This window comes from Bactrocera tryoni, chromosome 5 (assembly GCF_016617805.1).
Source record: "Bactrocera tryoni isolate S06 chromosome 5, CSIRO_BtryS06_freeze2, whole genome shotgun sequence".
Taxonomy (NCBI): Eukaryota; Metazoa; Arthropoda; class Insecta; order Diptera; family Tephritidae; genus Bactrocera; species Bactrocera tryoni.
Window position 1 is genome coordinate 39,749,750 of NC_052503.1, and position 14,640 is coordinate 39,764,389.

Genomic DNA, 14,640 nt, shown 5'->3' on the forward strand with positions numbered 1-14,640 from the left:
TATTGTATGAATATTTGACTATAAAAATATTTGTTCAGATCGGATCCCACACAACTTGTCTATCGCTGAAGAAAAAGCTCGTGTCGATGAGTCGAAATGTTAACAAAATTCGATAGCAAATACTGCGAAACACGTCTATGAAATCGAGACAGATGATGAATCGTGGATTTAGCCATCAAGTTAAGAGCGGGCGACTGTATTGGTGTTTCAAGAGGAGCCGAATTCAACAAAAGTTGTGCGCGCACGGAGCACCATATTGTTAGATATTGATCGATCAGAACATACAAGTATATTAAAGCAGAAAAGCTGCATAAGTCACGAAAGATTTCAATCATTACCAATTCTTTTCCATAGATGTAAGAGCAAAAGAACGAGAAAGGTTGAAAATTTCCGTTTTTCGGTTGTAATGTGAGTCTCCATTAAATAGGTTGCTTTTCACGAAGTCATACTGCTCGAATGTTATATCTTTATCACAGTATTTTCTTCAAGGTTCGCATAATATAGCTATTATGTAATGAAGGCATTTTGCTGTTTCGAGAATTTGAAAGGTAACTGATTAGCTGTTCAAGAGAAAATATTTCATATCCTCCCCTATTTTTCGAGTGAATAGTAGATTATCACGTAACGTAACCCTTTTTACAATGAGTAATGTGTATGGATGTACGTAAAGCACCATTCCTTTGGCAAATAAGCTGAGGTTTGTGTGCAGTTGTCTTTGAGTTTAGTTCCTTCATTAAACAGGAATGTTCAGTTGGCATTTACAGCAATCTTGGGTGGGGTATATTTGATGTCCCAAATTAGTACAATTGACTTATTCGCCGTAACTGACGTCCAAAATGGGTATTAATAGAGTTGTTTTGGAGAGAGATAACGATAACTTACTTAGAGAAGCTTGGAATACTTTGGTTAAAAATATAATATCAGTAAAGGACTTTGTCTCTACCAAGATTATTATTATTCGATAGACTTCAACTTTCGAAGCTGCAACGAGCCATCTGCGTGTCAGATAGCCAAACACACACTGCTTCAAATGGCCGCAGCAGAAATTGGTAGAGGTAAGGTTATCTTATTACATAGCGTATGAAGGACTTAAGAGGTGCAATATCATTGGCTCAATCCTTAGCAGCAAAGCTGAATGGAAAGATTCCACTCTCGAGCTATACCAAACTCCCCATAGCTATGGGAAATTTTCGGAGCATATTCCAAGAAGAGATCTTTCCTATAAGACGGTGCGTAAGCCTAAACCTCCAACGCAATTATCGCATCTTGAGTGACGCTTAAAGCGATAAATACGTACGATATCAAATCGCTACCGGTGTAAGAGTGTATTGAACGGCTGTCTATCAGATCGTAACCTTGTCCTTATCCTGCACCTTATCTGCTTCACAAAGATATAGTCGGGAATGAACTGGCTGATGAGCTCGCACGCTCCACAGCATTCACCAACATGATAGAACCTAACCAATACCATAAAAGAGCTGCTCCGCAAGGATGAGTGAACAGGGAGAGGTATTGGCAACAACTCCAAGGCATGCACCATGCCAAGTTGCTAATAGGAGGTTACAAGTTTAGCAGCTTTAAGTATGAAATCAACCTCTCTAGGCCATTGCAAGCTCAAGAAACACTTATATAACATGGATCTTGTGCAAATTACCGGTTCTGCGACAAGGAGCTGAAAATTCAGAATAACTGCTAATTGACTGCACAGCACTCTGTATACCTTGGATAAAGGCCCTTGGATACATGTTTCCAAATAGGGATCATATCGCCTCAATAACTCCTAGCAGTACATTGGAATTTCTCAATATACTGGGACTAAGTGAGTCGTTGTGACTTAGAAGAGGGCACAATAGACCTTAGGTGGGGGTGCAATCCTCATTTAATTGTCTATCTATGAGTATATCTAAATACCACAGATTCAAATTTTCGGTCGAACTTAAGTGAAGCCGGTATACGCTGATTGAATTAGTATGCCCTAAATGTTCTAAATAACGGTGGTAAATGTTTAATTTGAAATCAAAAAATTCTGGTATTAAGTTTAATTAGTGCCAGGAAGTTCAACCATAATATCACAGGAAATTCATTTTAACGGCTTGTAAAAATATGGTATACGGAATGAACACAGTTGCTGAGAACGTATTAAAACTCTCCAAAATATTTTCTTTCAAATTTTGCTGTGGCATCAGCAGCGAACGTATATCAGAGAACGTATATACGTGACATAGAACGTATATCATTTGCCAAAAGTTCGTCGGTTTATGTCTTGGATACACAGCTGGTCAATTGAAAAGTCCCCGGCCCGACACATAGATGTCGTTATTAGAATTAAACTATATGAGTTTTATTTAACGCTAACCTTCAAAATGCGAATGTAAAAATTTGACAGCTGTCGAATTATTAGTTTGTGAATTATAACATTTTGAGTGAAACAACTTTTGTTATTGTGAAAAAATGGATAAAAAGGAATTTCGCGTGTTGATAAAATATTGCTTTTTGAAGGGCAAAAATACAGTTGAAGCAAAAGCTTGGCTTGATGAGGAGTTTCCGGATACTGCGCCAGGAAAATCAACCATTAAGGATTGGTATGCTAAGTTTAGACGTGGTGAAATGAGCACCGAAGACGGGAAACGCAGTGGGCGCCCGAAGAAGAGCTGATCGCCGAAACTGAGATCTATTTTGGAGCAAAGAACAAAGCGTACTACAGAAACGACATTGAACAGTTGGAGTGTCGCTATAATCAGTGTATCACCCTTGAAGGGAACCATGTTGAATAAAAAAACGAAACAAACCGCTGCCAAAAAATGTGTTTTACTACGGCAGGCCGGGAACTTTTCAATTGGCCTTTACAAATATTATTCTTAGGTTATTTTAATTTTTGTAATAAAATCCTCATTTCATAACTCATCAAATTATTATCTATTTATACACACCCACGTATTTTCTTTTTTTTAACTCAGATAACAGTTTTTAACCACATAACTTCTGAATCCAATCCCTTATAACCTTTTATAAACTTTTTGTTGTTAATTACCCAATGCTAAGGTAGCGTTCAAATCAGTCACATCTGCTTCCGATTTTTATTAAGGAGCATACAATAATTTTTTAAAGTATATTTGAATTTAATATTTTCCGTAAATATCAAAAGACAATCGAACATGTAAATAATTATGTACATACAATATTTATATACAGGACAATTTTAGGTATTATACATAAAAAATATAATTAAAAAATATACATATGTATGTGGTTACAAAGCATTAATTCTAATTTATCATTTTAAAGGCTTAAACTACTAAATATCGTCCGTATCACTTATATCTTCAGCATTAACATTTCCTAAATGATTTTTCCGCTCTTGCAAACGTATACATTTCGGACATGACATATTTTTTCGGGTCATGCAAACACGATGGTAGATAGAATTACATTTATTACACATAATACAACCATCATCGAAAGGAAATATCACTTCATTATTGCCGCAAATCTCACATATGTACGCTTTGGCGCGGCACAGTTCGCAGTTCCGTATATGCTGATCAAAAGCATTAAACACTTTTTGCAAATAATCGACTAAAATGCCCTTTTCAATAAGTTCTAAATCATTTATTGAATAAAATTCGGTGGATTGTATTAGATGGCGACGTGATTCATTAGCACCAACATTGTCGTTGTTAAGATGATTAGTTATTTGCTTATCCAGAAGCTTTTCCTCAGTTGCTGGGCGGCATTCCAGCAAATATTTTCTCATGTAAAATAAATTTTGGCGTAACTTCTTTACACTTCCCAATTTCTCCAAGAATACAAATAATTTCGGATTAGCCTCCTCCAGCTTTATCAAAGGTTTTTCGTAAAATAGATTTATTTCCTGAAGCGAAGCACGTGATACTTTATATAGTGTAAAATCCCAATTATGGACAACACGAGCGGGTATGATGCTATAATCATTCCAATGACAATTTGGACAATAATAAAGACCACTGTAATCGCAAAGTCGAGGTTCAATCCACGAGTTTTCTATCAAAATAAAAACAAATTTAATATATTTTGAGATAGTTCATTGTTTAGGTTAAATGTTAGTTTCAAAAGATCTACGTAAAATTAAAGCAAATAAGCCGTATAGATAAGTGGTGAATGCCGATTAAATTTTTTGTTACAACTGTGCAAATAGATTTTTTAATTGATAAGAAAGTAATGAGTTTACCCTCTGTTTTATTTGAACCAAAACAGCTAATCGGCTTGGGTAGAGCTAAATAAAAAACAAAAATTAACAAAAGAATAGTTACATTTGGAATATGTAGTTGAAACGATTTATGAACATTTCTTGTAGCGAAACTTTAACTCTCTTTTTTTCTTGATCTATAATGATTAGTTTTGAATTTTTTTCAACTTACTAAAATTGAGTAAAATTCCACATTCAGGACACTTATATCTCTGAGCCGCCAATCCAATTTCTGGACATATATCGTTGATAGGGTAGCGCCGCTCAGACGCTACTACATGCGCACATATTCGTATTATACTGTCCACACACTTTTGATGCGCTATAAAATTGCAGTCTGTACACACATAACTTGATTGGATCATTCTCCATATGAGGCCACTACAATGATCACAATATTGACGTGCACCAATATGACCACTTCGCTGAACGTTGAAGTGATGACCCACAACTGTCTTTACATGAGGAGCTATTTCCAAAGGATCAGACTCTGCCGATTGTAGCTCTTTAAGAGAGTAACGTAAATCGACTAAATGGCGTACTAACCAACGGCGTTCTTCACTACATTCATCTGAGATCATAACCAAATCACGACAATGGGCGATTGCAGCTTCCAAATCTTGGACATTAGCGTCGGAAGTAAAGATTAATCGCCATTGTTCTTTTACTAATGATGATGGTATGGGATATGATTTATCACTTTGAGACGTAGTAGAACTAACGTCATCATCTTGAGCCCCTGCAGCACTATTGTTCAAACTATTATATTGTAATAAACTGGAAGCACTTTCACTGATGAAGGAGCTCAAAGCTCCTGGTATACTTGCTAAACTGCCTCGAAGCGGATTCATAATTTTGTGATATTCAAAATGAAAACATCATTTGACAAAGAGTTAAAAGAAATAATAAAATGTTTGTCCTCGAACTCAAATTCCAAATAAAAACAGCTGAAAAATAGTGTTGCTTGTTTAGCAAACAAGGGTGGGCGAACTAGCGTAAAAAGTTATCAAACTTTTTTCGATAACATACTTATCGTAAAATATACAAATATCCTAATTACAGCTGAAAGAAATAAGTTCTAATGAACAAATAAATAAATCTATAAAAAGGGGAATTTTCTGACAATTTGCGTGAAAACACACGTCCAAATAAATAAAAATGCTTCGGTATGAATATAGTAAATACTTGTTATGCGATGAAAAGTCATCGATTTCTACCGATTAGTAGTAACACCACTCTTTGAATCTATTTGGTTTATAAATGCATTGTTTATTTTGACAATAATAAAAAACAGCTGTTTTGAGAAATACCCTGTTGCTAGTAAATCCCAAGCTATCATGTTTGTTTCATGACTGTTAGTAGCTGTTAGCTAAAACGAAGAACAAGAATTAATATCTCACTAAAATTTGTAGTTTGAAAAATTATGAAATGCTTCCAAAGCCGTGCGAAACTAGGGCAGAATCTTATTTTATTTTATACAGGTAGCATTTTGGAAAATCAAATATAATAATCAATGTCGATTGATGCATTTAAAATATTTTAAAATGTTCAAGACGGCAAACAAAATGGCTACGCATGATCCGATGCTGTTGTTGTTGTAGCGGCAGAAAACATTCCTAAAGTAAATTCGAAGAATTTTGCAGGAAATGTGCAGCATCTGTTGTTCACTTGACCCGCATTGGCACGATTCCGCTGTAAGCATCTGGGGTCCCCACTTTATTCGAATATGTATGTATAACTGTTAAGTTGACAAACATATTCCATACTAATTTAAAAAATTGTATAACAACCACTGGGATATCTTTATAAGTTTTGGTACATACTTAGATTATGCGTCACTCCGAGGAAATTTGCATTAGCTTTAGTATGTATTATCTAATGTACTTATGTATAGAGGTATTAGTATAAAAACCAAGAATGATAAAGTAGAGGAGAGTATATTATTCTAGATAAAAACAAGCAAGGAAGAGCTAAGATCGGTTGTAACCGAACATTTTGTACCCCCGCAATTTCCAAAGATCAAAGCCGGAGGCGAATTTTCTGTTATTACCAAAATTTTTTGTTCAACAATAAATAACCCCAGTTGCGCACTACGCTGTACCACTCTTCACAAATACAAAAGTTTCCACTCACATAGAATTCGCTCCTGATCGGCCAGCTATAGTGTTCCGTTCTAAACAATTTCTTCGACGATTGTGCCTTTGACAATAATCCATACCTATTTTCATGAAGGTATCATGTAAAACAAAAATGTTTTCCATACAAGGACTGGATTTTAATCTATCAGTTTATATGAGAGATGTATGTTATAGTGATCCGATCTAAAAGTGTTTTCTGAGATTGCACAGTTATCGAAAGCAATAATTCGTGCTAAATTTCATGAATCATATTTTCAAATTAACTGCTTTTATGTACATACATATATACATATAAGGACATGATTTAGGTCGTTTGGTTTGAGTCGATTTAGCCATGTCCGTCTTTCCTCCCAAGATGCCACTCATTTGTCGAAACTTCAACATATCAGACAACATATTATGGTATAGTCCCGACAAATGAGTCGTATCTTGGGGAGAAAAGACGGACATGGCTAAATCGACTCAGTTCGTCATGCTGATTATTTTTATACGTATTTCATAATCTCCGATGTTTTCTTCTCGGTGTTACAATTTTTGTTGCAAACTTAATAAGCCCTGTTCAAGATATAAAAATAAGAAAAATCAGTTATATGTATGTATGTGTGTAATGTACGGGAGCTGTGATAATTCGTGACATTTCACACCTGTTATACCTTTTGTTAATTTTTCTAAGTAGTCTTAGATATTGACAACCGGAAGTTTGAAATTCTTATATTTCGTATATGAGAGCCTGAAATAGTTTTGACCCAATTTTATCCATTTTTGTCATTACGACGTAGTAGAATAATAGTTACATATATGAGTTTAATAAACCTCACAGACTACCCGAAATACAACAACCGGAAGTTCAAAAATCTTATAATAATTGCATGGCTACCATGGGTTTTCAATAAATCGATTGTGACATTCGCTGTGTGGCGCCGTCCTGTTAGGACCAGATATTATCCAAGTCCATATCATCTAATTCGAGCCAAAAATACTCGGTTATCATTGAGCGGTAAGCGATTGCCATTCACAGCAAGGTACCGGTCTCGATCATCACGGAAGAAGCACTGTCCAATGACACCGCGGCACGTAAACCAAACCGTAATTTTTGGGGATGCAATGCTGACTCATGAAGTACATGTAGATTGCTGCCTGACTGATAACGCATATTTTGCTTATTGACGAAGCCATTCAGCCAGAAAGCCTCATCTCTGAAGATGATTTTTTGATGAAGACCCGTGGATGGATTCTTGATCTTGCAAGGATGTAGGCCAAGATCTTTTCTCAAAATTCGCCACAACGACGCCACAGAGATGCCCAACGCTTGAGAGACTGATTTGAGTCTTCCTCAATTGATGCGCTAGCCGCAACAATATTCTCGACACTACGGCCACTTCTTTGTCTCACTGGGACGAGAACATTTTTTACTATATCTGTGGATTAAAATCTTTTCACCAGACGCTCAATTGTTGATCTGACAGCACGATTATGACAACCATAAATTGGACGTAGCGCTCTTAAAGTTGTGGCCACTGACTCCGAGTTCCGGAAGACAATTTTTATAATTGGATCATATATCTTTCCATGAGGAAATGCCAAACCTTACTGAAGAGAAATGTAAAAAAAGCGGGAAAAATATGGCGTCGTTTGCTGCCCCTATCGGTCTACTTTTGTAGCGTCCCTTTTTAAAAACCCGTTATAACCACATTCAAACATCAAAATAACAAGATGGAAGGTACATCACATACATCTTCATGTATTAATTTATTTTGTTTTAGGCGAAATGTTTACAGTTATTAAAATATATATATAAACGTCTGAGCAGTGTAAATTTGTTTATCATCATTTATACAAAAAAGTCAGCCGCTCTCTTCTGGAATCAAGATCTCAGGGTTACTTAGTAATTGTTTACTAACGAGAGAACCGAATGTTCTGTTGTTCCCAATTCGCCAACCCTTCGTCACGCGAATATTTCGTATGCGTTTATATGCCGTGTGTTTTCATACTAACACAACTACAAAGATTAAAGGTATTAACTAATTTTAAAAAATTCTCTGTTTAGTTTGTATGTAAGCCAAATTTAACACGACCTGCCGCAGTTGTTAACGAATCTCGTACGCGATCAGTTCATTTTAGCCATAGTGGTCTACTCTCATCAATTTTCAGCCGTTAATACACGCACACCTATGTATAGGCATAGATACGGAGGGTTTGTGTTTCAGAAAATTTGAAAAGTCGAGCATGTGATAAAACTTTGATTTATTCGGCCTTAGTCTTTATTATATCGTTTTAGCTTTCACGCACCACTAATTACATAAATACATATACGCGCTTTGAATAAAAAACTATACAGTTATAGAAAATATTAATTTTATAAATTTTTCCGTTGCAAAATTCGAAAATGAGTGAAAATAATATTGACACAGCAGCAAAAACCCAAACAACGCTAACTCATCCATCGACAACTGCACCGACACCAGCCTTGAAGGAGTTCACAGCTCCACAATTTAAAGACGACAGTTTAGTACTTTACTTCCATCCCTATAACTTCCATTCACAAAAGGTGAGTATAGTGGGCGATCATGTGATAGCTTCATACCCACTCACTGAGCGCCAAGTCGCTGGGCGTGCTTAAACTTAAATTAATTAGCTTCAACTTAATGTATTGCACTTACACACGCTACAAGTACTGGAAAGTTTGACCGGCAGGCTTGGAAGTTACATAAATTCAATTAGATTAGGAAAACAAATTGCTTCTAAGTGTGAATACTGGCTCCATTCGAGAGGAGAGTCAATATCTACATACATATATTCACATACATACATATGTATATTTAGATCGTATTTTGAAAATGCAAACCTCAGACAACAGTGTTTTAGCATTTAGAGCTGCAACACACACCAATACATACATACATACATATGTTAATTAGTATAATAATATTATGTATTGCATGCGGTTACTGAGTTTATTTTGAGAAATGATTTAAATAAGTACTGAAAGTAATACAATTCGCTTGTAATACAATACTTTTCCATAAGGAACGGCCACTATGTTTGTATTATTAAAAGAAAAAGAAAAAATATTATACTGTCTCTCATTCATATTTCTACTTTATAATTTTGTAGTATATAAACCGATAAACCGCGAAAAAAAATAATGAAAAATGTTTAAATTTAACAATTCTTGGGTTTTTGTAATTAAATTCTCCGGGTAAATGTTATTTCAAAAAATATACTGTCCTTAATTACTATGTCAAATATAAGCGCGATCTGTCAACTAGTTTGTTTACATCAGCTGCATAAGTGGTTAAAAAAAACAACAATTCAACAATTTTTTTCTCATATAAAAAATTAAATATTTTATTCGAATTTTTTATTGTTACAAATATACACATTATCAAAGAAATGCTGAAATTTTTGGAAACAAATATTTTAAACCCGGCCATTGCGACGCCATTTTCGGGGACTCCTCGAGAAAAAAGATGCGCCCTTGTTGGCAGGATAACTCCTTACAGGATCATCTAAAGTGAAAAAATACGTGTTTTAGTTAAAACCTTAACTTAGAACTTGGACGAAAGAAAAAAACTGAAAATAGGATTTTTGGCAGACATTAAAAAAAAAAAATTCTGTGAAAATTTCTAGACATATTTGTTTAAATAGTTGTAATCGAAAAAAAAAATCCTTTGTCCACGTTTTTAGGAATTGTATCTCAAAGACCTATGTAAAATTTCTTGAAGATCGGTTGAAGGGTTCTTGAGAAATCTTGCCAACTGACCTCAAAGGCACAGTTTCGAGAAAAACGCATTTAAAGACGCCGCACTTAGCCTCAAGGCTGTATCTCCGAAATTATTACTCGGATAAAGTTTAAATTTAGGACAATATTCTAGAGGTGTTGTAGAATTTAATAAAAAAATCGATTTTTTGAAACCCGTAAACGCATGTAACCCCTTAAGCGCGTTTTTTTTTTTGTTCGAATGTACATACATACATATTTCAAAATATTTAAAATTTTGAGTAACTTTTTGTAAAAGCACCGTTATTTGTAAATTTTTAATTTTTTGGCCTTAGGCCATTGTAAGAACAATATCTTCAAGTACAGAGCTTTTCATCCATAGAGAAAGCTGAAATCACTGCCGCAGTGAAGGAATTTTTAGCGTCATCAGAGATCGGGTTGAGATTTTGAGGATTGTAAATGAAATGTACCATAATAATATATATATTTCTAAAAACATCTAATTTTTTAACGTGAGAATTTTTGATCGAAAATTAGGGTTTTTCGATATTCCTTAATATTTTAAATTTAAAAAATACATTTTGTATGAAACATAAGATTGTAAGTTTACACCAAATTTCGCGAAAGAAATTTTATTTTTGTACAAGATAAAAATAAAAAAACACACAAAATCTTAGATATTTGAATTTTGACGTAAATTTTGAGGGTATGGCCAAACGTGTTGATACTAAAGTTGTAGACCTTTTCATTACCCACAACTTTGCCGTATAACTGTTTTTTTATAGGACTCGTAGCTTAAACCGTTTAAGCCGTTTTTATCACTTAAAACTTCAATCATGTTCCTGCTCTTCCTCTTCTCGACCTCAGATCGCCCGTAAATTATTTTTTTAAATTTTCGTTATTTTATCTTTTGTTTCCAGTAGGTTTCAACCTACTATGAATTCGCTCCTCACTATTTACCATTTGCAAAAGCTTCGGTACTGGTTCAATACATATAACTGTTACACAATAAGACCTGTGTACAGAATTGAACAAAACATTTTTTGCTTTATTTATATTTTCGTAATTTTTCTCTCTATAATATATTAAAGTTGTATTCTATACTAATATAATACCGCAAAACTGTCAGCTGTTTTGATTGATAAATAATTTTGAGGTCACTTACATATTTATACATTATATACTTAAAAGCATTTTTAAACTTAGGTCTTATTTAATAATAACTATAATTTAGTAATACTTTTTAGTTCTTATACATTTTGTCAAATTTTCAAATAATTTTTCAAATTTTTAAGGTCATTTTGATACTCTACGAGAAGAATATTGACTTTGTGCCATATGCTATTGACTTGGCTAACGGCGAACAGTATTCTACATGGTTCCTTAACCTCAATCCAAAGGGAGACGTTCCTGTCCTGCAAGATGGCACTTTTATAATACCCGATTCCAATCACATTATCAGTTATGTGGAAAATAAATATAGAGGAGGCAAGTCAACATAATTAATTAAAGATATTTTGTAAGTCACAGTATTTTGATTGTAATCTAGGGATCCATAGCGCCTTGAAGCCGCGTGGCAACAATGCCGATGAATTCAAAAAAATGGAGTTCTACGACAACATAATAAATCAATTGCCCGTGGGTGCACTTAGTTTGGGCTCTTTCATCCACGACGATCTAAAGTTGACACCGAAACCACCATTTATTGGACCTATTCGTAAATCATGTCTGAGTGAGTTTGTGTATAAACACAGAATTATTACTTATTTATGGTATTTGAGATGGAAAGCTAAAACTCGATTTTTGATTTTCAATACTTAGCAAAATTCAAACATCCAATTTCAATTTTTTTAATTAAAATTTTTTTAATCCTGATTACATTCCATATTAATTATTTAATTTCAGAAAATAATGAGAAAGTTTATGAATTGTTGAAAAGGTCCATCGAAGATGCCGAAACAAATAAATCGGGTCTACTGCGCAAGCTTGATATACAAGACAGACGCAAACGGTTAGTTCAATCTCGGGTTGAATTCCAGAAAATACTCGATGCCGTCAACAATGTTTTACGATACATCGACAATGACTTCAAGGAAAACCCTGGGCGCGAATGGTTGATTTCCAACGAATATTCTTTAGCTGATGTTAGTTTCGGTTTATTATTGCATAGGCTTTATCAGTTGGGATTCGAAAACTACTATTGGGCATATGGTAAATTACCATATGTAGAAAGTTATTTTCTGCGATTCAAAAAACGTCCTACGTATCAAAAACTGATGCCGAGCAATTTTAAAATACTCAAGGACATCTGGCAGAATACACCGGCCAATTATAAAATTGGTGCCGGTGCAGGATTCCTGGGCATGGCCATGTTCGCTGCTCTTGCTCATAAATAAATGAGTTCTGAGCTCACGGAAAATCATTGTATATAAAAATATATGTATGTACATAAATCTGGCAAATACCATTAAATGAAGTAAATCAATAAAAAAAAGTGAGTTGTAACGGTAATGGTTTATTTACTTGTTAATCACTCTTACCAATAAAAATGTACATCGTTAAAAATTTAATTAAAGGGATTATCCATAATTTAAATGTAGAAAAATAGAAGATTTTTGTCATGTTTGGATCTAATACACTACTAAATTTAAATATCTATATTAATTAAGAATATACCATTACCATTTCAGTAAGCCTCATTAGGTTTCACTTTACGCACTTTCTATCAAAATATACTAAACAACAAATTCGAACAATTAAATTATTTGACAAACAACCAACTTAGATTTACAAAATAAGTGATCTCATAGAGTACTATGAGTTTAAATCCACGCCGTTATTGCTAGCACCAGTTTGATTACCACTAGCAGCCGTGGTCGCAGTCCGCAAATTCGTATACAATGGCATACCCATAAATTTGGGTTGTGCTGCTAATCCACCGAAGGCACCTGTCGGCACATTGCCTCGACCTCCGGCATTGACGGTAGGACCTGTTGTTGTCATAGTCGGTCGTCTGCCATAAACAAAGGTATCTTTGTTCTCTCGTTGGTAAAAGAATGATCCACTACCAGCTGGATCTGGTAATAAAGTTGTTCGATACCAAAATCGGTAGGTAAAGTACCATGTTAATATTGCAATTATGCCACTAATTACTTTTTCTACCATGTGATGATAATAAAGCATAGTGCCAACTAACATTACATCCCATAACAATTGTAGCGTCGACATGCCAATAAATAATGTTCGTATAATTGGCGTTAGTCGATCATAAAGAAATTGAAGATTACGCATTTCTTCTTCTGATAAATTTCTTAATGGATTTGTGCTTGAATGTTCGGAAATACTACGATCGTGTATTTCATTGCGAAGATAGTCTTTAATAGACTCCCACTTAATGATTGGACGAGCTTCTTCAATTAAAACTAAGCTCGAATGTATTAAAATAAATGCGTGTCCTGATATATCGAAACAATTCCATAAATGACCTGCCTTCAGACAGGCAGATTTTGTTCCGAAACCTAAAATAAAAAATTTATTTTAGAAATATTACTATTAGTGCAAATATTTTAATTACCTTTCACGGTACAACGTCCATAAGATGTTTCGATTATGTTAAACATTTTAGTCCAGAAAAGCCAAAAGAAGGTAGCAATGACAATTCGAGGGATATGATGTCGAAGCATTTTTTTCATGTCACCACAACATAGAGTATACGATGTCATTGCAAGAAACGGCACTGTTAGCATTAATGTCCAACCCCAACCAACTTTTACAAAGTATACATTAAATAAATTATCTGAACGGGCAAAGTATGTTTTTGGAAATGGTATAAAATCGCCGATCAACGACACCAAGAACAAACTACCCAAGTATAGAGCTACTTTTAGATTGGTATCAAAGAAAATTGTCTTTTTACATGCATGCATAACCATCATAACAAGTATCTCCCTAACGCTGGTTGGGGCCGCAGTAGGTCGTGTACCTTTAGCCTCCGCTCTTTTCACATCTGGACCACCCGGTCTAAAATTCATGTTGGAGGAACTCGGACCGGCAGTGCTCGTACGCAAAGGTCGTCGTTTTGTAGCCATTCTTTGTAATATATACCTATAATATATATTTCTCACTTATAGTGAAAGTGAAGCAATGTGTCAAAGTTCACAATATTTTCACATGTAAAGAAGATTCACTTTCGCCGCTAAATTTAAGCTTCTGTTGTAATTAAGTCATTAACTTATTCGTATTGAGCGTATCTAAAATTACAAAAAATATTACAACATAATTCCTTCTTATTTAAATCTTTCTGATGTATTCTTAATTTACCATTTCACTATAAAATATTTCAGTTCACCTGCTGTTTGCACTGGTCATCTGTAATTTTATTTTGGGAGCTCGGACTTTTGCAAATGTCAAATTAGAAACAGAGTTTCCATTTCGAAACTAATAACGAAAAACTATTTTTGAACTTTATAATCAAGCAAAACAGACATTCTTATTAAAAATATTTTCGTAAAATAGTGTTAAGAAAAATTTTACAGAAAATTCAACATGTAAAAATG

The 14,640-nt window shown here is 34.4% G+C and overlaps 3 protein-coding genes across 4 annotated transcripts; 1 reads left to right on the plus strand and 2 right to left on the minus strand.

Moving 5' to 3' along the window:
* Positions 1-3,095: 3,095 nt before the first annotated feature.
* On the minus strand, positions 3,096-5,165 carry LOC120778591 (differentially expressed in FDCP 8 homolog). 2 transcript variants are annotated; one of them, XM_040110461.1, is made up of 3 exons: positions 4,398-5,165; positions 4,208-4,252; positions 3,096-4,020 (listed from the first exon to the last, which is right to left on the minus strand). In XM_040110461.1, exons 1-3 carry the CDS (start codon positions 5,074-5,076, stop codon positions 3,296-3,298), a joined length of 1,449 nt encoding a protein of 482 aa, XP_039966395.1. In that variant the 5' UTR covers positions 5,077-5,165; the 3' UTR covers positions 3,096-3,295. The 2 variants fall into 2 exon arrangements, with proteins under 2 accessions (XP_039966395.1, XP_039966396.1); XM_040110462.1 differs by lacking the exon at positions 4,208-4,252 and having other exon boundaries at positions 4,398-5,164.
* A 3,271-nt stretch (positions 5,166-8,436) lies between these two features.
* Positions 8,437-12,602, plus strand: LOC120777588 (ganglioside-induced differentiation-associated protein 1). Its single transcript, XM_040109002.1, has 4 exons — positions 8,437-8,911; positions 11,380-11,572; positions 11,634-11,816; positions 11,990-12,602. The coding sequence occupies exons 1-4, from the start codon at positions 8,750-8,752 to the stop codon at positions 12,478-12,480; spliced, it is 1,029 nt and encodes a 342-aa protein (XP_039964936.1). The 5' UTR covers positions 8,437-8,749; the 3' UTR covers positions 12,481-12,602.
* A 186-nt stretch (positions 12,603-12,788) lies between these two features.
* LOC120777587 (acyl-coenzyme A diphosphatase FITM2) lies at positions 12,789-14,499 on the minus strand. Its single transcript, XM_040109001.1, has 3 exons — positions 14,405-14,499; positions 13,659-14,334; positions 12,789-13,602 (listed from the first exon to the last, which is right to left on the minus strand). Exons 2-3 carry the CDS (start codon positions 14,170-14,172, stop codon positions 12,899-12,901), a joined length of 1,218 nt encoding a protein of 405 aa, XP_039964935.1. The 5' UTR covers positions 14,173-14,334; positions 14,405-14,499; the 3' UTR covers positions 12,789-12,898.
* Between the last annotated feature and the right edge of the window lie 141 nt (positions 14,500-14,640).